The 25,395-nt window shown below is 39.4% G+C and overlaps 1 long non-coding RNA gene and 2 gene segments (V, D, J or C); all 3 read left to right on the forward strand.

Moving 5' to 3' along the window:
• Positions 1-850: 850 nt before the first annotated feature.
• Positions 851-23,542, forward strand: LOC122868487. The segment is given in 4 exon segments: positions 851-1,012; positions 1,100-1,313; positions 12,251-12,379; positions 22,538-23,542. Coding segments are annotated over 4 exon segments (708 nt in total).
• On the forward strand, positions 6,331-11,988 carry LOC122868512. Its single transcript, XR_006376127.1, has 3 exons — positions 6,331-6,450; positions 6,543-7,739; positions 10,797-11,988. It is a non-coding gene; the product is annotated as an uncharacterized LOC122868512 (long non-coding RNA).
• Positions 13,439-14,056, forward strand: LOC122868506. The segment is given in 2 exon segments: positions 13,439-13,553; positions 13,644-14,056. Coding segments are annotated over 2 exon segments (348 nt in total).
• Positions 23,543-25,395: the final 1,853 nt, after the last annotated feature.

Raw genomic sequence — 25,395 nt, forward strand, 5'->3', positions numbered from 1 at the left:
TGCTAGTAAAATGGAAAAAAAAGACATTACAAAGTCAAGTCTGAAACCTGTCCCAACATTCCTGCTCAGGGCAGGAAAACACCCTGAAGTCCATCACAGACTGATACACACAGAACAATTAACTCTCACAGTCACTTTCTCTGTGGTGGACCACGAGTTTCCCCCCTTCACTGTGAAGCACTTTGGGTATCAAGACAAAACGCTGACGTTATACAAATGTAATTCATTATTATTATTAATATTATTGCTAACTGCTGCTAATTGGAACTGTTAGCTGCTGTTACCTAGTTAGCTCGGTTAGACCCGTGCAGCCAGCCGTGCTGGTAGCTGATGAGTGGACTGAGTGAATAAACACATCTACATTGACTGAAGACAGTGGAGCAGCTGCACAAAAACCTCCACAGACAACAAACAGCAATGTGATCTTAATGAATGAATCTGGGTTTTCTCACCTGCAAAAGCACTTTGATATATCTCAATATTAGATATCTAAATATTTTAAACTCATAAATTATATGAAATCAGTTTGAAAAGAGAAACTAGCTGAAAAACATTTGATCACAGAGTGAACTTGGCTGCATCAGAAGATCATTAGAAAGGTGAAATGTCCACAATCAAATATACATTCAAAACATTGATGGATGGTGTAACATGATGAGATGACAATAAAGCGATTTTCAAAAATGCCAGTGAATATTGGTGATCAGAGGAATACTGTAGATTATTTAGCTCATCTGCTGTCCAATATGCTTACAGCATGTCAGACAAAATTTGAATTAACTGACTGAGGAATGACTCCCGATCATTTATTCTCCAGTTTCATCAAACGATAAACTGAAAGCCAAGTCCAATCTAGGTCTCTCCTCCCTGTGAGGAGGAGTCAATGCAAAACTCAGATGTCTTCCACCTCTACTTATCTGACTGCAGAGAGGACGACAGAGAACAGTGGACACACAGTTTGACATGATGGACTATAGGACAGGACTGCTGCTTTTAACTCTCTGCTGGGCAGGTGAAGATCTTCAGTGATCTTTATTTTATTTTTATTTTATTTTTGTCACCAGCTAATTTCACGTGATGTTTTTTATCCTCTTGACAGGTGTTGATGGTCAGACTCTGACAGAATCTGAACCAGTGGTTAAAAGGCCTGGAGAATCTCACAGATTGACCTGTACAGCCTCTGGATTCACATTCAGCAGCTACGAGATGCACTGGGTCAGACAGGCTCCTGGAAAAGGACTGGAGTGGATCGCTTATATAGACACAGGCAGTTCGAATATCTATTACTCCCAGTCAGTCCAGGGTAGATTCACCATCTCCAGAGACGACTCCAGCAGTAAACTCTATCTACAGATGAACAGTCTAAAGACACAGCGGTGTATTACTGTGCCAGAGAGGCACAGTGAGAGATCTGAATCTGACTGAAATTAACAGATTTTACAGCCTTAAAAATGGACAAAAAAACCCCCAGCCACATGATTAGACGTCCCTCTTGGACACAAGGGGAGCTGGATGTCTGGACATATTTGCAGAAGATTGACAGGGATGTAATAGCAATTGTAAAAAAAATATTATGATACAATGTGTATCACCATCATCATCACCACCATCTTTTGTCAGTTTTCTGCTCTCAATGATAAGCGATATGTTGAAAGCAATGAAAGCAGAATATTAGTGAACATTCACCTGTTTATTTGAGACATTGCTGTATTTAATAACCACAACCATTTGGCAGATTTTCTGCATTTAACACTTGAGCAAAACAGCACATTCCACTCAGCTAATTGGCAAACTTCAGTCCACCCTGAACCAGATACATTTTTAAAAGTTGACTATTTAAAAGAAACATTAAAATGTGAAAATAATGTCAAAACTAAAGAGAGTCATAATATGGGAGTGAAAAATAATGTTGCAGTTTCCTTTATAAAATCACTAGAGGGCAGTAAGTGTCAAGCTTCTCTCTCCTCTGTTACTAAAAGGAGACACTCAGATCTGGTGTTCTCGTTGATCTGAACTGACTGACACTCGAACCCTGGACTGAACTAAAGCTGAACACTCCTGCTGCTCATGTCCACTGCATGTTGTAATAGTTGAAACTTTTCTAAACAAAAGTCATGTGTCAACTTGATTCAGCACATTTTGTATTTTCCAACAGTAAAGTTGGACTATAAGGTGTTTACCATCAGCAGTGACTGCAGCTCCATCTGTCAGTGTCAGTTCATCTCAGCAGACAGGAAGTAGATCTCAAGATGAACAGCAGGAAGCCTGAAGGAGCTGCTGTGTATTCTGGTGCTTGTGAGACTGTGATTAAAGATGGACGAACAACTGATCCTGCAGTAAGAAACATTTTCTGGGATTTTGAAGCAAAAACTATTTCTCAAAAAGTCTTTTCTCATCCTCACTGGGCTGACAGACCCTGCACTGTCTCACATGATTCATGTCCTCAGGTCAAGTCATTCAAAATGATACAACACACAGACATTTGAGTACCACTGATGTATGACTGGCTTTAAAGTTACATTTCATGAGAAAATACTTCTGAAACAGACTCATATTGCTCTATAATACAAACCAACTGAAGAGTAAGAACATTTCACTCTTTCCATCACAGACTGTAGTTTGATTCAAACCATTTCTGAGAGAAGACAGCAGTGATCTATAAAGTGGAGACATTTGATTAAGACTGTTTTTATTTATGACACAACCAAACACAGATAAAGATCAAACTTATGAATGCATGAGCCTCCATAGTTTTCATCTAAAGGTTTTAGTGTTTTTTATTTTGTCACACAGGTTTCAGTTTCTGAGCAGCTGTTTTCCTCTGGAGGCTCCAAGTTTCTCTGTATGTCTGTGTCTTCAAACATCTGCAAACACTGAAACCATTAAAAGTCTTTTATGCAAACCTGCAAACCAGCAGCATCACACTCAAGTTTTCACACTATTTACATGATCCTGGCTGCTGTCACTGGATTTCTGTTTGCAGCAATAAATAAATGAGGTGCTGACAGTAAATAAATTCTCTCAGGAAAACAGCTCACATCATTTTTAAAGTGGGTTTTAATCATTTGAAAACACGCTAAACACACTGTAAACATGGCTTATATAAAGCAACATTCTTGGTGGTTGCTCCTTTTGTTTCAATGGGTGCACGTCATCATTGTTATTGCAATGCTGATTTTAATGAATATGTTTTCCAATATCCATGATTCATGTTAATATTCCCATTAAGATTAGTGATATTAATCCTTATTGTTGTTTGCAATTACAGTATATACGAATTGACATAATGTTTTACTATTGAATTGTTGTCAGTACAATACATTTAGGCATTAATAGTTGACAGTAAAAGCAAAGTTAACAGTTGTTTCATTTCTGTAAATGCAGGGACATTTTCAAAATGTTACAACTGAGTGTGTAATGAAATTAAAATATCAAATGTAAAGCAGAGGTGATTTCCAGGCATGTTTTCACTCTGCAGATATAATAACAGTCAACAGACTCTTCTATTGGCTCCAGTTAGACCAACATTGATGCTTCATGTGTTTGATTCTATGCAAACTCAGTGACCTTCCTTGTTACTCAGCTATAAAAACTTCCCATCAGGCTGTCAGTGGAGTTCACAGCACGTCAGTTTCAACATCAACCATGTTTTCTGTAGCTCTGCTGCTGTTGGCAGCTGGATGTAAGTCTCTCTGGATTTGTCAAAGTCAGCAGTTCTTCTTCTGCAGTATAACTTGATCATTTGTTACTAAACATCTTCTTTTTTTAACAGGTGTGAAGTGTGAACAGCTGACACAGCCAGCCTCTGTGACTGTGCAGCCAGGTCAACGTCTGATCATCACCTGTCAGGTCTCTTATTCTCTTTGCTACTACACAGCTTGGATCAGACAGCCTGCAGGGAAAGGACTGGAGTGGATTGGAGATGGACATGTTGGACACACAACATATTACAAAGATTCACTAAAGAACAAGTTCAGTATCGACTTAGACTCTTCCAGCAGCACAGTGACTCTAAACGGACAGAATGTGCAGCCTGAAGACACTGCTGTGTATTACTGTGCCAGAGAGCCACAATAACACAAACCATCAGTAGACCTGAACAAAAACCCCTCAGTGCCTGAACACTTGTAACATGAAGCCACCAGAGGAGGAGCCCTCAGACCACTAATGGTTTCAACACCAGTTCATTGAGAAAAACAGTCATTTGAATAAACAGTATATATATCATTAAGATGTGGAAATAATATAAAATAGATTATTTATCCAAATGGTAATTTTTATATCAGTGTCAAATTCATAACTTACTCCATCTGTGAGGAAATTCAGTAAAGCCATAAATATAAAACAACATTAATTTTCAAGGACTTATAATCAATACCATATAACAACATCAATAACATTTACTTTCATCAGTAATAAAGTTTATTATTACACTAATTTACTTTATAAAGCTAAAAACTTCCAAAGCTTTTTTAAATGCAAGAGACAGGTATGAGATGAAACTGCCACACATCACTTTAATAAAATGGTGGATGTATTTGCAGAAAAGTGTTTAACAGCAAGAATCCAGCTTAATTTTGGGATTTAAAAAGCTCCTTCGCTCAGAACGATAACTCAACGACTCACTTTCTTTATTTTACTTGTTTGTAATTTGAACATTTTACAAAATAAATGCAATGTTACCCTGAAACTGTTGAACAGCATTAACAGTTTAAGAGAATCAGTTCTCTTTAGTCAATCTCATGAGGATACCAGAAAGTACAAGTTAATGTGTCTCATTACGATTTAGTGCAGTTACACCTTCTCTTCCTGTGAGTTGAAGAAAAACGCTGTCATTTTGACGGATTACTTTGTACGTTGCTGCTACTTTGTACCTGCACACATACCCAGCAGCCTACAGACCACATTTCCTCATGAAATAATCAAGCATGAAGCTTTTTACAACTGAAGGTTATTGATACATGAATGTGCTGTCTGTCAGGTAGACCATGTTATTTCATTTTTATAATACGCTAAAAAAAAAAAAAAAAAAAAAATTAAGTCACATATATTTTTAAAAAGGGGCTGTTTGAAAATGTCCTATTTTGTATTCAACATTCAACATTCAACATTAAAAATGTAATAAATAATAAATGATACATTTTAATTAAACTATAGCCGAGTAGCAGTGCAGGAGCCGCTCCCTCCCCATGATATCCTGATGCAAATCTTCAGTCTGTGCAGTGTACTTCTGTCCTGCTGACTGCTCTTGTACTTTGTGTGGAGCATCAGAGGTCACATCTCCAGCCTCAGGATGATGAACACACTCACTCTTCTGCTGGTTGCTCTCTCTCTGCCCTGTGAGTTCTCCTGCTTCTTGCTGTTTTATCTTTTATCACACAACATGGACTGATGGTCAGTCAGTGATACCAGAAAACTTCCCAGTCTCACTGACTGTCTCGCTTTCTTCTGTGGGTCCTCTCTCCTTTCATCTCATCAGGTTGTACAGGTCAGAGTATGGAGTCCATTCCTTCCAGTTCAGAAATGAAAAAGCCCGGAGAGACTCTCAGTCTCTCCTGCAGGGGATCTGGCTTCACATTTAGCTGCTGTGTTATGAGCTGGATAAGACAACCTGCAGGAAAAGCCCTGGAATGGATAGGGAGCGGCTTCTCAGATGCCAGCAGAAACACTTATGCCAGCAGTGTGCAAGGACGAATAGAAGTCACCAGAGATGATAGCAACAGCATGGTGTATCTGAGGCTGTCCAACTTAAAGCCAGAGGACTCTGCTGTGTATTACTGTGCCAGAGTAACACACTGGTTAAAGGAAGCAGAGAGGCTTTACAAAAACTCCACAGAACATTTGTGTCCAAAGATCTACAGGTGGCAGTAGAAGATCTGAAGTCAGACGTGTTGCTAAAAACACACACATGCACACTATGAAAGCAACAGCTGATGTGGTTTGTGACTCACTCATTGTTACATTTGTTATGTGCTTTTTTATTTTTCTATAACAATAATGGTTAATAATGTTCCCATTCTTGATTTTTAAGAGGAATTGTTGAGAATATATTTGGACTTTTCTGCATGATATATCCAGTACATGGATGGCCCCCAAATGCTGCTGAGCAGAACGAATTAATTAATCTAAATTTGATATAAATAAACTTTAGGCCAAATAACTTGAGAAAGATCTTATTTAAAATAAATCAGAATTACAATCATAATGTAAGATGATGATCTAAATCATATCTTTTCCAGAGATGTGTGAGATGTGGTGTGTTTCTCTTTGAGGAGGAGGAGTCCATGCAAAAGTCTGATCTCTTCCGTCTCTACATATGTGTTGCAGAGTGAAGGACAGAGACTAAATCACTGACGTACACACTGCCGACTGGACAGAGACAACTGGCTTTTACAATGATCAGACCGGATTATTTGGTTGTTTTTCTCATCCTGTCTATTAACTGGGCAGGTAAGAACAATAACTGTTTTTATGACAAACCTCCTGGTAAAAGACAATATGGCTGCATTACAGAAACTAATGAGCTGTTTAAATGTCTGTAGGTACTGAGGGTCAAACACTGACCGAGTCTGAACCAGTGGTTAAAAGGCCTGGAGAATCCCACAGACTGACCTGCACATATTCAGGGTTCGGTGGTGATTATGACAATGCTTGGATCAGACAGGCTGTTGTAAGGACTGAAGTGGATCGCTGAGCCACAGTGACTGGAGTTGGTTAAGCAGCTGTACAAAATCCTACAGTACTCATCTTTACCACAATTATCTCACATGATTAATGTCATTACTTCAATTAATCCAAGAAAACCTCCTGGCTGCCACTAATGACCACTGATGGTTTCAACACCAGCTCACTGTTAGAGAGAATGAGACGTATTTATTTTGCTTTCACTTCTCTCGTCTTTGAAGTAAGAAAATACAATAAAAACAAACATATCAATCAATAAATCTTACAGTTACAATAAGATCTATGTTTTCACAGTTTTAGAATTTCTGAAATAAACTGTTTTAAATCTTAACAATACAAAAAAGTCAACATAAGTGCAGCCATTATGTAACTCACTTGAGTAGTTCAAATTTTAGAAGAACAAATCTGCTGGATCCTTCAACAAAAAATAAGAATAATCACATTTTTCTAAATTTCCTCAGCAGTTCTTTGTAGTCATGGAGGTACAGATGTTCACTGTAGCTCTGATACTGATCTTATGATCTAATATTACATCAGCTTTTGTGAGGATTCGTGTGTGCACATATAACAACAGTAAACCCTGGTTTACAGCTAAACTCAGGCAGCTTCGTCAGGCCAAGGAGGAGGCCTACAGCAGTGGCGACAGAATCCTGTACAACCGGGCCAGAAGCTCACCGACACAAGAGATCAGAGTAGCAAACAGAAGCAACACTGAAAAGCTGAAAAACAGGTTTTCATTCAGCAACCCTGCTTCACTGTGGAAAAATCTGCAGGACTTCACCAGCTACAGGAAACCATCCCCCCACACTGTGGAGAACCATCAACTGGCCAACGACCTGAATGTGTTTTACTGCAGGTTTGATAAAGTCATCATTCATACACCTCACCCGCTCCGACTCAGACATCACACAACCAGCTGCACCCCCTGCCACCCCCTCACGCCTCCCCACTGACCCCCACTTGCACTTAGGATCTGTGATGAGGATGGGTGTCATCTCTTTCAGAGAAAGAAGATCAGGAAGTTCCTCAGGACCTGTTCCAGCTTCTCCCCTCTGGTAGGCGCTGCAAACCACTGTACCCCAAAACAACCAGACACAAGAACAATTTGTTTCCACAGACCATCACTCTGATGAACAGTTAATATCAGTTAATATCACATAATGCCAGAAACAATCAACAATTATGTTTACAATGTTTACCTTTGTTGTTCTTAGCAATGTAATTCACAAGTCTGAACACTGATGATAAGCTTTAGTTTGCATTCAGTGAGATGAGAGCTACTACTTTTTTTCTTTCATTCTGCAGTCCTACCTGCAGGGACTGCACATGGAAAGTAACTGAATATACTAGATACTGTAAGTCTGCTACAAAACATAATTTCTCTTTGTCTAAGATGAGTTTTTTACATGACAAATTGACTTAATCAATGGAAAATGGAGTAAATATATAGATGTTGTGGGGTTTCAAACTCATACAGATGTCTTAACTATCTTATATTGTATGTACTCAACAACAGCAGATGTGTCCTGTATATTTGACCGGCATGTCAGTGGATACTTAGCATCCCTTGTTTTCCACTAATGTAGTTTTCTTCTTACCTAAAGAAACCAGTTTTTTATTTTTATTTATATGGATTTCAATATCTGAGCAGCTCTCTAGAGGCTCCGAGTTTCTCTGTTTTTTTGTGGCTTCAAATATCTTCAAACACTGAAACCATTAAAGGTCTTTAATGTAAAACTCCAAACCTCAAACCAGCTGCAGAAACCTCTTATTATTTACATCCATTCACATGCACATGACATGTTTTTGTGTGTATTGCCCAGAGTATTGTGTGTATTGTGTATTGCCCAGAAAAGATGGGGAAACATTTTTCCTGTTTCTATGCATCGCGGTAGAAAATAACATCTGACAGAGCTAAATTAAACAAGAGCTCTATCTCTTCACAAATGCGCAAATAGGACTTCCCTTTTGTAATTTGGTCAAGGTTAAAATAGTTTTAAACTTTGACACCATGAGTTAAAGATTGATACTCTACTTATGGAAATGTATCTGTGTCACATGTTCCCTTTTCAAACCTGGAGAGGAGGTCAATGCAAACTCTTCCTCTTATAAACACACCATCAGCAACTTGTGGCAGAACACTGAGACAGTACAAATGATTGATTGATCACAGAGTGAACTTGGCTGCATCAGAAGATCATTAGAAAGGTGAAATGTCCACAATCAAAAATATCTTCAAAACACTGGTGGATGGTGTAACATGATGAGATGACAATGAAGCGATTTTTAAAAATGCTAGTGGATGTTGGTGATCAGAGGAATACTGTAGATTATTTACCTCATCTGCTGCCTGATATGTTCACTGAGATATTCAGGAACGACTTATTAACAATTAATTCATTATCAGGTCGTTCCTGATTCGTTCCTCACTCGTTCCTTAGTAACTACTCACAATTTTGTGTGTCATATTGTAAAGTGTTTCCAGTGCGGCACAAGTGCTGTTTATAGTTTAGTGATTGTCATCTTTAAGGAGTGGGTTTTATGCACTTCTGAAGCTCTACTGCAAAAGCGACTTATGTTTTGGTAATACCATTTTTACATTTACGCAATTAAAATTCATGTTTTAAATTATAGTAATCCTTTCTCAGGAAATGTGGCTTCATACCAAAAAGATATGTGGGTGTAAAGGAAATGGATTATTTTCTTGACCTGAACTGAGGACGTTAATCATGTGAGGGGATCTGATGAGTACTGTAGGATGTTGTACAGCTGCTCAACAAACTCCAGTCACATTTGTGAATGGTTACAGGAATCTGGAAATGTGTATTCAGAATCTCTGTGTGCATAATCAGATTTGTAAATGTGTAAAAAAAAAAAAAAATCAAATCTGTATTCAGAGTGTATTGAAAATCTCTAAATGTATACTTAGATATTAATTGCTGAAAGGTTTAGAAGTTTTTATTGGACTTTATTAGTTGACATAAGCAGCCTCCAGCATGTTTCAGCGGGCCCATGCAGGGCTCTCTGCCCTCTAGCCTTCACCCCTGGTACTCTGCTGGAGAACCAGAGGGAGAGAGGTCCTAAGGGCGAGTGCCTTTTTTGGCAGAGAATGACTCTTCTTCCAGTACAGACTGTAGTTCTGTCAGCTCATGCGAGGGACTAGTAACTGCACCTCAATTTACAGATACCTTTTACCAATTATGTTTTTTTGCAAATCGCTCTGTATTGTTGTGGATATGACTTTACACAACACAGAAAAAAGTTATAGGTCATGGTACACATTTGCGTATTGTCGTCTGTGGGTTACTGCTAATAAAGTCCAATAAAAATTTCCAAGAGCTATGAATAAAAGGATACTACATGTGCACATAAATATCTATAGAGATATTGGGAATCATTGAAAATAAGTTTATTAACATTGTATTGAAGTAGACAATATGTTGAAGGTCCACTTTAAACCTATAGAGGGCAGTTAAAGCCTTGTTTTTCTCTCCTCTGTCTCTGTAATGAGACAGTTACAGCTCATCTCATTCAGCCTCTCAATCGGCTGTGTGGTGATTTGTCTGTGCTTCAGACTCAGTAGCTATAAGCCTACATACACATTCACAAACCATTAATGATATGAAGTCAGTTTTTAAAGAGAAACAAGCTGAAAAACATTTGATCACAGAGTGAACTTGGCCGCATCAGAAGATCATTAGAAAGGTGAAATGTTCACAATCAAATATACATTCAAAACATTGGTGGATGGTGTAACATGATGAGATGACAATGAAGCGATATTCAAAAATTCCAGTGGATATTGGTGAACAGAGGAATACTGTAGATTATTTAGCTCATCTGCTGCTCAATATGTTTACAGGGAGTAATGAGAAACCATGATACCAACATACATACATATTTGAAATAATTTGAATAAAACATGTTTGTAAATGTGTCAGATTTCTAAACTAAAATTAACATTTTGAATTTTTATATAAAGAAAAGTTGGACATGTGTCTTTGGTGTTAATTCTCATAGACATTTTATGCAAATGAAATTAAAGCATGTCAGACAAACTTTTTGCGGTATAACTTGATCATTTGTTACTAAACATCTTCTTTTTTTAACAGGTGTGAAGTGTGAACAGCTGACACAGCCAGCCTCTGTGACTGTGCAGCCAGGTCAACGTCTGACCATCACCTGTCAGGTCTCTTATTCTGTGAGTGACTACTACACAGCTTGGATCAGACAGCCTGCAGGGAAAGGACTGGAGTGGATTGGAAGTGCAGCTGATGGAGATTCATACTACAAAGATTCACTAAAGAACAAGTTCAGCATCGACTTAGACTCTTCCAGCAGCACAGTGACTCTAAACGGACAGAATGTGCAGCCTGAAGACACTGCTGTGTATTACTGTGCCAGAGAGCCACAATAACACAAACCATCAGTAGACCTGAACAAAAACCCCTCAGTGCCTGAACACTTGTAACATGAAGCCACCAGAGGAGGAGCCCTCAGACCACTGATGGTTTCAACACCAGCTCACTGTTAAAGAGAGAAAGAGATGTATTTTGCAATGAAAAAGTAAAAGTGATATAACATGGCTCATTATAATATACAATAATAATATTAAATATACAGTGGAGGCATTTTCCAAAAAGTGTCTTCTCTGTCAGACTCACAATATTCATGTGAATTAATGTCAGCATTATTTCAGCTCATAACTGCGTTTTAAAAAGCTCTTCATCTAACAAGAAATTAAACAAATAATTCCATCTTAATGCCACTTTTTGTAACTTTTTTTATTTTTTAAAATAAAAATAGACACATTAAATTGATGATAAAAGCAGAAAGAACTTCACTCTATCAGTGCTCTTCAGCTTCTTTTCATTTTAAGTTTGACCTATTTGAATAAAATTTAAAAACTAAATAACTATTTATAATATTGGAATGAGACTTATTGTGTTTTTCCTCATGCCTTACACTATGGTAACGGAGTTTATGTTTCTATGACTGGACAATTTCTTTGTACTGAAACATGGGTATTCATGGAATCCATGTACTGATGGGTTACATATTTTTCTGGAATTTGTTTTTGAAGCTTAAATAATATTCTCTTTCCTACTGGGGTCTTCTTTCTCCTGACACACTTATTGGTATTGTGTGTATTGTAAAATGTATAAACTATTGTCAAAGTCTTCACAAAATGCAGACTGTGCTTATTAACCAACTTGAATAATGTGTTTGTCAACCTGTTGCACAAATTATACTGAAACATGTAAAAGGGACTCTTGGAGGAATGACTCATGTACAGTAAACATTCACATGTCACCAGCTTATTTTACTTAATGTTTTATATCCTCTTGACAGGTGTTGATGGTCAGACTCTGACAGAATCTGAACCAGTGGTTAAAAGGCCTGGAGAATCCCACAGATTGACCTGTACAGCCTCTGGATTCACATTCAGCAGCTACTATATGAATTGGGTCAGACAGGCTCCTGGAAAAGGACTGGAGTGGATCTCTTTTATGCAGACAGCTAGTTCTTCTATCTATTACTCCCAGTCAGTCCAGGGTAGATTCACCATCTCCAGAGACGACTCCAGCAGTAAAGTCTATCTACAGATGAACAGTCTGAAGACCGAGGACACAGCAGTGTATTACTGTGCCAGAGAGACACAGCGAGAGACAATAATAGGAGAGTCATACAAAAACTCTGGGAACATTCATTTTCTTCAGTATCACTTTTTTTTGCAATTCTTCTGCTGATTGAATTCTCCGTATTAGTCTGATGAATCTGTGTCCACATGTCTTACATGTATGACGATTTCCGCAAAAATGTACTTTTGGTAACATTTGAAAATACAAAGCTGCCACGTCATTTTCAGATTGTACACCAACATTTTTAAAGAAAATGTTCCTATACACAACCAAATCCACCAAAATCTGAATTTGACTGAAATTAACAGATTTTACAGCAATAAAAAAGGACAAAAAACACCCTTTACAGTAGCATTTAGATATGTAACAAATCAAAACCTTGTTGCCTCTTTTTCTCTGGAATTTTTTAAAATATCTTCTACTTGTCTAACCTGTGATTTAGAGTCCAAATGGTATCACAGATATAGTGCTGGCCAAAAGAATAGATTGTTTATGTTTTTCTGGTCTTACGTCGATAATGCATATAAGCAAAAACTCTTTCCATATCCAGACTAACGGCAGCACCCACAGCTGTCTCTGTTCTTTATCCAGTCACTCATATACATGATGACCACCTGCCAGCACCCTTTACAGGTTTTTACAACTGCTAACTCACCTTTCTCTGTACGAGTTCACTTTTTCAAAACCCGTCACACAGTCAGCACAGCAGAAGTCAATGTGGACTAAACTGTGGATCACTTTTCATTGCTTTTACACAAAATGGATTCAGTGACCACATCTTTCAAATTTCATGAACTGTTTTCTCTCTCAGACCACCAAAACTCCATGTTGCACATGTTACGTATAGTCAGAACTGTTTCATTGACATTATGAACCTAACACAACTAAAAAGAAATAAAAAATAAAATGCATAAACTCCTAACTGGTACACTAAGGCTGTTGTTTCATTCCTTGATGACCTCTATGAAAGACTTGTGCCAGGTGGGGAAAGGGGGCAGGTGAGGCAGAATCCAGAACGTTTTGTAATTATACAGGACGATGTGGCGTTTCACCATCTCTTCCAGTCAGAGTGGTTTACAGCCCATCCCAGGATGGCGTCACGTTTCCTTCCACCTTGTTACTCAGCTATAAAAACTTCCCATCAGGCTGTCAGTGGAGTTCACAGCACGTCAGTTTCAACATAAACCATGTTTTCTGTAGCTCTGCTGCTGCTGTTGGCAGCTGGATGTGAGTCTCTCTGGATATGTCAAAGTCAGCAGTTCTTCTTCTGCAGTTTAACCTGATCATTTGTTACTAAACATTTTCTTTTTTTAACAGGTGTGAAGTGTGAACAGCTGACACAGCCAGCCTCTGTGACTGTGCAGCCAGGTCAACGTCTGACCATCACCTGTCAGGTCTCTTATTCTGTTAGCAGCTATCGCACAGCTTGGAACAGACAGCCTGCAGGGAAAGGACTGGAGTGGATTGGAAGTGGACATGTTGGATACACAACATATTACAAAGATTCACTAAAGAACAAGTTCAGTATCGACTTAGACTCTTCCAGCAACACAGTGACTCTAAACGGACAGAATGTGCAGCCTGAAGACACTGCTGTGTATTACTGTGCCAGAGAGCCACAATAACACAAACCATCAGTAGACCTGAACAAAAACCCCTCAGTGCCTGAACACTTGTAACATGAAGCCACCAGAGGAGGAGCCCTCAGACCACTGATGGTTTCAACACCAGCTCACTGTTACAGTAAAGAGGGAAACAGTCTTTAGATTTTATAAATGGTTCTTAATATAATTTAAAAGCAACTGTTTTCATCAACTGAAATATTCTGACATTCACTGATACATCATTGTTTGTACTGGATGTATATATAAGCTTTAAAGTGATGGAATAAATTCAGCTCATAACTTGTGTAAATAACCATAAGTGAATTTTTGTTATAGAAAAGGTAATTGTCTTTTATTTTGAAATTTATATAGTGAAATGGTTGACTTCCGGTTTTAAGCTACGCGCTTTTCTTTTCTTTTGGAAGCGCGCGAGTCCTGGCTAGCGCAGTTTTTTGAAGTGTACAGCTTGTTAGCCCAAATATGGCAGTAACTTAACACGGAGCAGTGATGAACGTTAAATTCATATTTGCAGCCCCTCCAAGGAGGCAAAAGGTACTTAAATAAGTTGAGATATGATCATTTTGTTTGATAATGTGTTCGTTTTTGCATCAATGTAAGACAGCAGTATGTGAACAGTGTGAGCTAATCGGTCACATGTTTTGTATGCATTTCAGCTCTTACGTTGGTGATATGGTGTATGGTTTAAGGTTCAAAGGAAAGGATTAAACATCATAAAACCACCAGTAAAAGTTTCATCCTTGTACGGAGGGGCCTGCTACAGTAAGAGCTTACCCTCAGCGAGCTACAACGACACGGAAAATGGACGGTATCGACGAGCAAACACGTAAGCTACAAACTGACATCAATGAAAGGAGAGCTTTATTACATCAAGGAGATGCAGAGAGCAAGTCAAGACAGGAGTTGAAGGAAGATATTGAACGCAAAGAAAAACAATTAGCCGAGCTTCATAAAATGGATGCTGCGACCGAGTTATCGTTACCCAGGCGTTCAGAGCGGCCTAATGTGCTAACGGAGAAAATGCTAGCCTACCAAAAGGACGAAATGATGAAAAGGGACAGAAAACTGATGAGTCTCTATGAACAATGGAAAGGGCTAATCAGAACATCCAGAGAAAGCTTAAAAACTGACTTATCAGAGCACGAGTTGTGTGTAATGGCTGATGATATTGAAAAGGGTTTGAACGACATGATGAAGGTGTACAGTGAAATAAGGGAGCGTACTATGCCATTTTCTGAAACAAGACGCAAAATGGACTCTTGTGAAGCAGTAACTAAGGACATTATGAAAATACTTAATGAACGTATAACAGCAATAGACGGTGATTTTGATGCAAGTAGAGAAATGCAGCGCCTTCATCAGCTACTGTCACATCAGTATGCCCACTCCATTTAAGGCACCGCTTCTCAGTCTAGCGTCAGTAAGCAGTCCGACACTTCAAGCATCGCAGTCAAGAGGATTGATGCAGCGGTGGAGTTAGCTGTAAAGGAAGCAGAATATAAGATTGTGCAGGAGGAAATTAAACAAAGGGAAAAAATGAAAGATATAGAGTCCAAACTTGAGCGTTTAAAGGCAGAAAAGGAAATGCAAGCTGCTCGCGCAAAACTTGAGATCTACGACAGAGAAATGAACATAGATGTGGACAGTCAGCAAATACAACCAAAGGATATTCCTTTCTCTGTTGATCACCAATCTGTTCATGAAGCGCCAGCTCCCTCTAGTGGCTTACCTCCATTAATGCCACAAAACAATGTGTCTATTCATATGTCAAGTCACACGGTGAACAACCCAAACCCTGAAATTGTCACTCAAACGCCTCTCACAGATATTTCCCAGTTGGCCCAAGCAATTCAAAACAGTATAGCTATAAACAGAATCCCAGTGCCAATGCTCACAGTGTTCAGCGGAGATCCAATTAACTACATTGAATGGAAGGCTTCATTCTCTTCACTTGTAGACTGCAAAGACATCTCACCTGCTGATAAGCTGCACTTGCTCAAAAGGTACGTTACAGGCCCAGCAAAAAATTGTCTTGAGGGCACGTTCTTTCGCAGCGATGAAGAGGCATACAAGGACGCATGGCAAAAGCTTGACCAACGTTATGGACCGCCCTTTATCGTCCAGAGAGCATTTTAGAGACAAACTGTCAAAATGGCCTAAAATAAGCTCAAAGGATGCTGAAGGATTAAGAACATTTTCAGATTTTTTAAATGCATGTCTCCAAGCCACACCACACGTAAAAGGCCTAGAAATACTAAGTGACTGTGAGGAAAATCAAAAGTTACTACAGAAAGTTCCTGACTGGCTGGCAGCCCGCTGGAATCGACATGTCACAGTTACACTTATGGACGGCAAGGATTTTCCCTCTTTTAAAGACTTTGCACAATTTGTGGCAGTCGAAGCGGAGATCGCATGCAACCCGATCACTTCTTCGTATGCTCTTCACTCATGCAACGCATCTCACGAGAAGAGGTCCACAAAAGACTTTAAACCAAACAGATCCACACAAGTCTTCACAACGCATAAGCCACGGTACAAAACAACAAGGCAAGGACAAGTTACACAAAAGTAAAGGTACCCTGCATGTTTTGCAAAGATGAAACCCATCAGTTGTCAAAGTGCTCTAACTTTTCAGATCAGCCCTTAGAAGAGAAACGCACATATGTTAAGGACAATAAACTGTGCTATGGATGCTTAAAGGTGGGCCATAATGTCAAAGATTGTCGCCATCGTCACACTTGTGACATTTGCAAAGGAAGGCATCCCACTTGTCTGCACAATGACAATCACAAGGCATATGAAAGGTCTCAAAGCTATGGAAACACCACTCCAAGCACTACAAATGAAACTGCGGCAGTCACAGCTCTCAACATATCTAAGGTGGGTCAGTCAAGTAGCACATCCATGATTGTTCCTGTGTGGGTGTCTACGGTTCAGAGCCCATCTAAAGAGCAATTAGTTTACGCACTACTAGACACACAGAGTGACAGCACATTTGTCTGTGAAGAATTAAGCAAACAGCTAAGAGCAGACTCTCACCCCGTAAAGTTAAAGCTAACTACCATGCTTGGTGTTCACTCTATTGTTAAGAGTAACAGAGTAACTGGAATGCGTGTGAGAGGTTATGTCTCAGACATTTCCATCGACCTACCCCCCTCATATACCAAAGACTTTATCCCAGTTAACTATGACAACATACCCACTAGTGACACAGCAAAGCAATGGCCCCACCTGACAGAAATTGCTGATAAGATACCACCTCTTCTGAGTTGTGATGTTGGACTCCTTATAGGATTTAACTGTCCCAGAACTTTAGCTCCAAGACAAGTTCTACTAGGAGAAGGTGAGGAGCCATATGCTATCCGCACGGACCTAGGGTGGAGTATCGTTGGAGGCTCCGCACCAGAGCTCAATGAAACTCAGTCAAGTTTGTGTCATCGAATCACAATAAAGGAATTACCCATTGTAACTCCCATGGACGTGATTAATGTGCTAGAGTCAGACTTTAAGGACACAAAGGCAAGTGACAACACAGTCTCACAAGAGGATCTCATCTTTTTGGACAAACTCAAGGAAGGAATAAGGAAAAATGAACAAGGACACTATGAGATGCCTCTTCCTTTCAGACAAAGGCCACACTTACCCAACAACCGAAAGCTTGCTGAAATCAGACTCGAACACTTAAAGCGAAAGTTCAACAAAGATGAAAATTACAAAAGAGACTATATAGCTTACATGAAAGACATGATTGAAAGGGATGATGTTGAAGAAGTACACCATGAAGCAAAACAAGGTGAACGATGGTACATTCCCATCACGGGATTTATCAACCCAAAAGCCCACTAAACTACGTGTTGTGTTCGATTGTTCAGCCAAACACAATGGTACAAGTCTAAATGAATATCTTCTCCAAGGGCCAGACCTGATTAACAATCTAACAGGCATCCTCCTTCGGTTCAGACAACATCCTGTTGCTCTAATGTGCGATATAGAGAAGATGTTTCACCAGTTTCACGTTCAGCGTTGCGACAGAGATTACCTGAGTTTTCTGTGGTGGAAAAACGGCAACACAGAGACACAGCCACAGGTATACAGGATGAAGGTACATCTTTTTGGTGCAACATCATCTCCAGGGTGTGCAAATTACGGTCTAAGGTATTTGGCTAAAGAACACTGTCTTACACACCCTGCAGGATCCGAGTTCATGGAAAGGGACTTTTATGTGGACGATGGAGTCACAAGCACAGACACAGTTGAAAAGGCAATACAGCTCGCACAAGAGGCCACAGAGATATGCAAGCAAGGAGGGCTCCGTCTACACAAATTTATCTCAAACAGCTCTGCTGTTCTACAAAGCATCCCATCATCTGAATGTGCAATAGAGACAGAAACAAAGGACTTGACATTCAAAGACATGCCACCAGAAAGGGCCTTAGGCATCAAATGGAACGTTGAAAGGGACTGTTTCAGATTTGATAACACTTTAAAGGACCAACCAGCAACACGTCGAGGTATCTTATCTACTGTTGCATCCATCTATGACCCCCTTGGTTTCCTGGCGCCATTCGTGCTTCATGGAAAAAGGATCTTGCAGGAAATGTGTCACCAAGGTATCAACTGGGACGACTCCCTGCCAGAAGCGCTGAGGCCAAGGTGGGAGAGCTGGCAACGTGATTTTGCCAACTTAGACAAGGTAAACATAACTCGCTGTTACTTTCCTGCTAGTTTCGGAGAACTTAAAGAAATAGAGTTGCACCACTTTTCTGATGCGAGCACAAGTGGTTATGGACAATGCACCTATTTAAGAGCCAAAAATGTCAAAGAGGAGATTCACTGTTCATTAGTAATAGCCAAAGCCCGTGTTTCTCCTACCAAGCTGACTACAATCCCCAGACTCGAGCTAACTGCAGCTGTAGTTTCAGTCTCAGTTAGTAACATGTTGAGAGATGAACTCTGCTATGCTCAAATCAATGAGTATTTCTGGACTGATTCCAGAGTAGTTTTGGGATACGTAAACAATGAGGTACGGCGTTTCCACACTTTTGTAGCAAATAGGGTCCAAAAGATTCGCCAAAGTACAAACCCTCAGCAATGGTTTTACGTGCCATCTGAAGAGAACCCAGCCGATAGTGCATCTAGGGGTAAATCTGTCACTGAGCTTCTCTCATCTAACTGGTTCACAGGCCCCTCCTTTCTCTGGGAGAGGGACCTGCCCACACCACAAAGTGTAGAGCTAGAATTGTCTCTTGGAGATTCAGAAGTCAGAAAAACACAGGCAATGTTAACTAAAGTTACAGAGACATTCAGCCTTGCAGAACGTTTGTCCAAGTTCTCATCATGGTCCAAAGCAGTGAAAGCTGTAGCACGTCTCATAAGAAGGGCCAAGAAAGTTAAATCAGATATGCCGGCTACAGTGAGTGAACAAGAAAGTGCAGTACATGTCATCATTCAGGATGTACAAAAACACACATATGGAAAAGAGATAAAGCTATTAAACAAAGGCAATCAGCTCCCACACCACAACAAACTGTTCCACTTAGACGTTTTCAGGGACATGGATGATCTCATCAAGGTCGGAGGGAGACTTTCATCTATCAAAGACTCTTTCAAACATCCTTTCGTGATTCCAAAAGAACATCACATGACTAAACTCATAATAGCTCACTGTCACGACAAAGTAAAACACCAAGGAAAAGGCTTCACCATTAACTAAATCAGATCCAGCGGCTACTGGATCCCAGGGATGAGCAGAACCGTTGCTTCTTTAATCCTCCAGTGTGTCATTTGTCGTAGACTTCTGCAAGGCCCGGAGGGTCAGAGAATGAGCGACCTGCCAGCAGAAGAACGCTTGGAGCCCTCTCCACCCTTCACATATTGCGGTATGGACTGTTTGGCCCTTTGTAACTACAGAAGGGCGAAAACAACATAAACGGTATGGACTTTTGTTCACTTGCTTTTGCTCACGCGCCATTCACATTGAGCTATTAGAGGACCTATCCACTGACACATTCATTAATGCACTAAGGTGTTTCATTTCTATCAGAGGTGAAATTCGACAAATCCATTGTGATCAGGGAACAAACTTTGTTGGCGCAAAGAATGAGTTTAAAACTGCCCTAAGTGAACTGGACACTCAAAGACTGAGTACTTATCTGTCCCAAAAGCAGTGCGACTTTGTGATGAACGCACCGCACTCCAGTCACGCAGGTGGAGTGTGGGAACGGCAGATAAGGACTGTCAGAAGTGTATTGAATATTACTCTGTCACTTGCACATGGTAGATTAAATGATGCTTCACTAAGGACTTTATTCTATGAAGCTATGGCCATAGTAAACAGTCGCCCACTGACTGTAGACAACCTTAACAACCCTGACAGCTTGGAACCGCTAACCCCTAACCATCTGCTCCACATGAAATCCAGCACAACACTGCCCCCACCTGGTGTCTTCTCAAAAGAGGACCTCTATGGAGCAAAGAGATGGCGTCGTGTGCAGTTTTTGACTGAACAGTTCTGGTGCAGATGGAGGCGTGAGTATCTGCAAAACATTATTGCTAGACAGCGCTGGCACTCACCAAAAAGAAATCTAAGAGAAGGTGACATTGTGTTGGACATTGATGAACTGTCACCTAGAGGTGAATGGAGACTCGCCAGAGTCCTGGAGACTGTTAGCAGCAAGGACGGACTCGTGCGAAGAGTAAAAATCTCCTTCGGAGACAGGAGACTGAACAACAAAGGTCAACGCAGTAATAAGCTCACTAGTGTAGAGCGTCCTGTGCAAAAGCTAATTCTGATATTAGAATGTTCATAAGATAAGATAAATGGTTATTCCTGTTAAAAATTGTTCGTTGTTGTTATCTTGATATAACAAATCACTCATAATTTTGGTGGGAGTGTAAATAACCATAAGTGAATTTTTGTTATAGAAAAGGTAATTGTCTTTTATTTTGAAATTTATATAGTGAAATGGTTGACTTCGGTTTTAAGCTACGCGCTTTTCTTTTCTTTTGGAAGCGCTATGAGTCCTGGCTAGCGCAGTTTTTTGAAGTGTACAGCTTGTTAGCCCAAATATGGCAGTAACTTAACACGGAGCAGTGATGAACGTTAAATTCATATTTGCAGTCCAAGGAGGCAAAAGGTACTTAAATAAGTTGAGATATGATCATTTTGTTTGATAATGTGTTCGTTTTTGCATCAATGTAAGACAGCAGTATGTGAACAATGTGAGCTAATCGGTCACATGTTTTGTATGCATTTCAGCTCTTACGTTGGTGATATGGTGTATGGTTTAAGGTTCAAAGGAAAGGATTAAACATCATAAAACCACCAGTAAAAGTTTCATCCTTGTACGGAGGGGCCTGCTACAACTTGTATGTAAATTGTCCTCCTTGTGTGTTGCATCATAAGGAAGTGAATAGTGTGTCTGTCAGTTAAAGTTAACTTCTCCAGCAAATGAAAGATTTATCATTTAAAATCTTGTATCCCCAACTAATCATGAATTTAATTTTAGAGTTAAACATGTGGTGAGAAAATATTCTTGTCTGTCCCATCCAAATAATCTACGACAAAATGACTTTTGACGTGACGTTTCCAGGCATTTAGTATTTTACACTTTCCCCTGCTCTCGTAGAAATAATACTCTTTTAAAATACATCTGTGTTTCATGTTCCCTGTTCAAACCCGTAGTGGGAGCACTATGCAAACTCTTCCTTTATTACAAACACACCATCAGCAACTCTAATGTAATTTGTGACTGTCTGGTGTAGTTTTACAAACCTTAAAAAAAACTTGATCGACGACTGCAGAGCTCATTTTAGAATGACAAGTATAATTGCTGGGAGTTGATTATTTTTAAAGTCTAAAGACTTATTTTCTAACATGCCAATTACTTAGACACAAGGGGAAAAAAGTAGACTCACCATCTTGCCTTGATGTGAGTTGAACACATGACAAATACATTTTAAAAATGATCTCAAAAACTTCATCCATCACCTAAATCTTAAAAAAACTAAATCGCCAATCTTCTCCTGTCGGGCAAAAGTCTTCCATTCTTCACCAGTTTAAAATGTTCATCCAAGTTCAGTCACAAAAACAGTGTTTGCAACAATACCCCCAATTTGCTCGGTTGAAACAGCTGCTGTTCTTGTTGGCTTCTTCAGGCCTTCTAGCTGCCAGAAGTCATCACTATTTTACTGATAAAATGATCCTCCCCCTTGGGGGTGAAATGTGATTGTTTAATTTTATGACATCCGAGTCCAATCTAGGTCTCTCGTCCCAGTGAGGAGGAGTCAATGCAAAACTCAGATGTCTTCCACCTCTACTTATCTGACTGCAGAGAGGACGACAGAGAACAGTGGACACACAGTTTAACATGATGGACTATAGGACAGGACTGCTGCTTTTAACTCTGCTGGGCAGGTGAAGATCTTCACTGATCTCGATTTGACATAGTTCTTAATTGTGTTCCAACTGAATTCATGTGCTGTTTTTTATTCTCTTGACAGGTGTTGGTCAGACTCTGACAGAATCTGAACCAGTGGTTAAAAGGCCTGGAGAATCTCACAGATTGACCTGTACAGCCTCTGGAAAAACTACTTCCTCTATTTACTACCACCTCTGGGGACACTCACTTTCTTCAGTATCACTTTTTTTTTGCAATTGATCTGTACAGCCTCTGGATTCACATTAAGCAGCCACATCATGCACTGGGTCAGACAGGCTCCTGGAAAAGGACTGGAGTGGGTTGCACTTATCAACTATAACAGTGCTGAGATCTACTACTCTCAGTCAGTCAAAGGCCGGTTTACCATCTCCAGAGACAACAGCAGACAGCAGCTGTATCTGCAGATGAACAGTCTGAAGACTGAAGATTCTGCTGTTTATTATTGTGCTCGAGAGCCACAGTGACTGGAGTTTGTTTAGCAGTTGTACAAAATCCTACAGGACACATGTTTACCACAGTTATCTCACATGATTAATGTCATTGTTGAAGAAAATTATACAATACATTTAGATATAACAATTCATAGCAAAAACAGAAAATATTTTGTACCTGATTAACATTTTTTTTTATTGCAGGAACTTGAGTGGGTTATGAGATGCCCATCATTAATAAACTATTAAAATATAAATTACAGTTTTGTTTAGTTTTATGTTTTGTTAATTCATATTTAATATGGAATGAATGTTTGACGAATGGTTGTGCAGCCTGGACAGTCTTTGACCATCACCTGTCAGGCCTCTGGTTATTCTCTGACCGAACAGTGTCTCTAAAAGGACAGAATCTGCAGCCTGAGGACACAGCTGTGTATTACTGTGTACATCAGCCCACAGTGATACAAACCACCAACAGACCTGCACAAATACTCAGCAACCAGCAAGACTCAACCACACACATGTGAACGTTAATGAAGACATTACTCTCTGATGAGCTGATCATGTCGATGAATGTTTATGGAATTCACTGAATGGTGGAGGACATTTTTTGTCACTGAGAGACAGAGGAAGATGAGGCTGAGACAAAGATGCACTTCCTCTACAATGTACAGCATTCAATGAAATAAGGAACGTTTACTTTAACAAGTGCAACTCTGTAATCTCAGATTTCAAATTCAATAAACAACCTCTCAAAATGAAAAATGATCTGCCCAATATGTATCTACATGCCACAACCTGAGGGTCAGTGAATGACCTACACACACACACACACACACACACACACACACACACACACACACACACACACCTTCTAAACGGTGCTCAGTGCTAAAAGGACCAGTTTGCTGTATAAATGTAAACATGCCACCATCAACACAAAAAAGATGCTAAGTGTCGAAGTGAGACAAAACTAAAGAGCTGACATGGACATCTCTGGTGGTGAAATATTCAATTTTTGCCAGCGGGATTACTCTTAGTGTGTGTGAGGGTGTGTGTGTATGACATGCCACAATCTGAGAGACAGTGAATGACCTACACACACACACACACACACACTCTCTCTCTCTCTCTCTCTCTCTCTCTCTCTCTCATAAAAAATAAAATAATGTAGCAGTGTTTAGTTTTCACTTTTTGTATTTGTATTTTAACTGCAAGTCTACAATTTATTATTATTATTATCCCATCTTACCTATTTGTATACATTTTAATATCACAATTCTTCTGTTAATGTACTCAGTATCTCGAGGTCAACAGCCAGATCAGAGAGCTGAACTACAGTGTTGATCACAGAATGGAAAATACAGTTATCTGGAGTTTATTATTTGTAGTTACTATTCATGGTGAGAAAATCAATTCTGCTTTACTTCTTTTGTAAATGTCCAACCTGTGATTTCCAAGTTTGTTGGATAATGATCTCAATTTCTTTGCTTACAGGAGTTTGGAGTGAAATCAAACTGGACTAGTCTCCCTCTGAGGTGAAAAGACCTGGAGAGACGGTGAAGATGTCATGTATCACATCTGGTTATAGCATGACAAGCTGCTATATTCACTGGATACGACAGAGGCCAGGGAGAGCTCTGGGGTGGATTGGGAGGATGAACACAGGCACAAACTCTGCTAGCTATGCCAGCTCCTTTCAAAGCCGTTTCATCATGACTGAACATGTGTCCAGCAGCACTCAGTACCTCGAGGTCAAGAGTCTGACAGCAGAAGATTCTGCTGTTTCCTTCTGTGCTCGAGGTACACAGTGACTGAAGACAGTGGAGCAGCTGCACAAACACATCCACAGACAACAAACAGCAATGTGATCTTAATGACATCTGGGTTTTCTATTTACTTTGAACATATACATATTTTTAAACTCACAAGTAAATATTTATTCTCTTTATGATATTACATTACAGTAATATACAGAGTTCCTTCAAACAGCATTACTTAATACTAAATTACCCATGTCACATTCACAAACCATTAATTATAAAAATTCTGTTTGAAAAGAGAAACAACCTGAAAAACATTTGATCACAGAGTGAACTTGGCTGCATCAGAAGATCATTAGAAAGGTGAAATGTCCTCAATCAAATATACATTCAAAACATTTGTCGATGGTGTAACATGATGAGATGACAATGAAGCGATTTTCAAAAATTCCAGTGGATATTTGTGATCAGAGGAAAACTGTAGATTATTTAGCTCATCTGCTGCTCATTATGCTTACAGGGAGCAATGAGAAACCATGATACCAACATACATACATATTTGAACTAATTTGAATAAACCTTTGATGTAAATGTGTCAGATTTCTGAACTAAGATTAACATTTTAAATTTTAATATAAAGAAAAGTTGGACATGTGTCTGTGGTGTTAATACTCATAGACATTTTATGCAAATGAAATTAAAGCATGTCAGAGAAATTTTGTAAGAGATACAGTGAGATAATACATGTAATGATACAACAAACTACAGTCATTTAGGGAGAAAGTGTGAAAAATTGACTGAGGGTGATCAGG

Source organism: Siniperca chuatsi, linkage group LG21, assembly GCF_020085105.1.
Source record: "Siniperca chuatsi isolate FFG_IHB_CAS linkage group LG21, ASM2008510v1, whole genome shotgun sequence".
NCBI classification, from domain to species: domain Eukaryota; kingdom Metazoa; phylum Chordata; class Actinopteri; order Centrarchiformes; family Sinipercidae; genus Siniperca; species Siniperca chuatsi.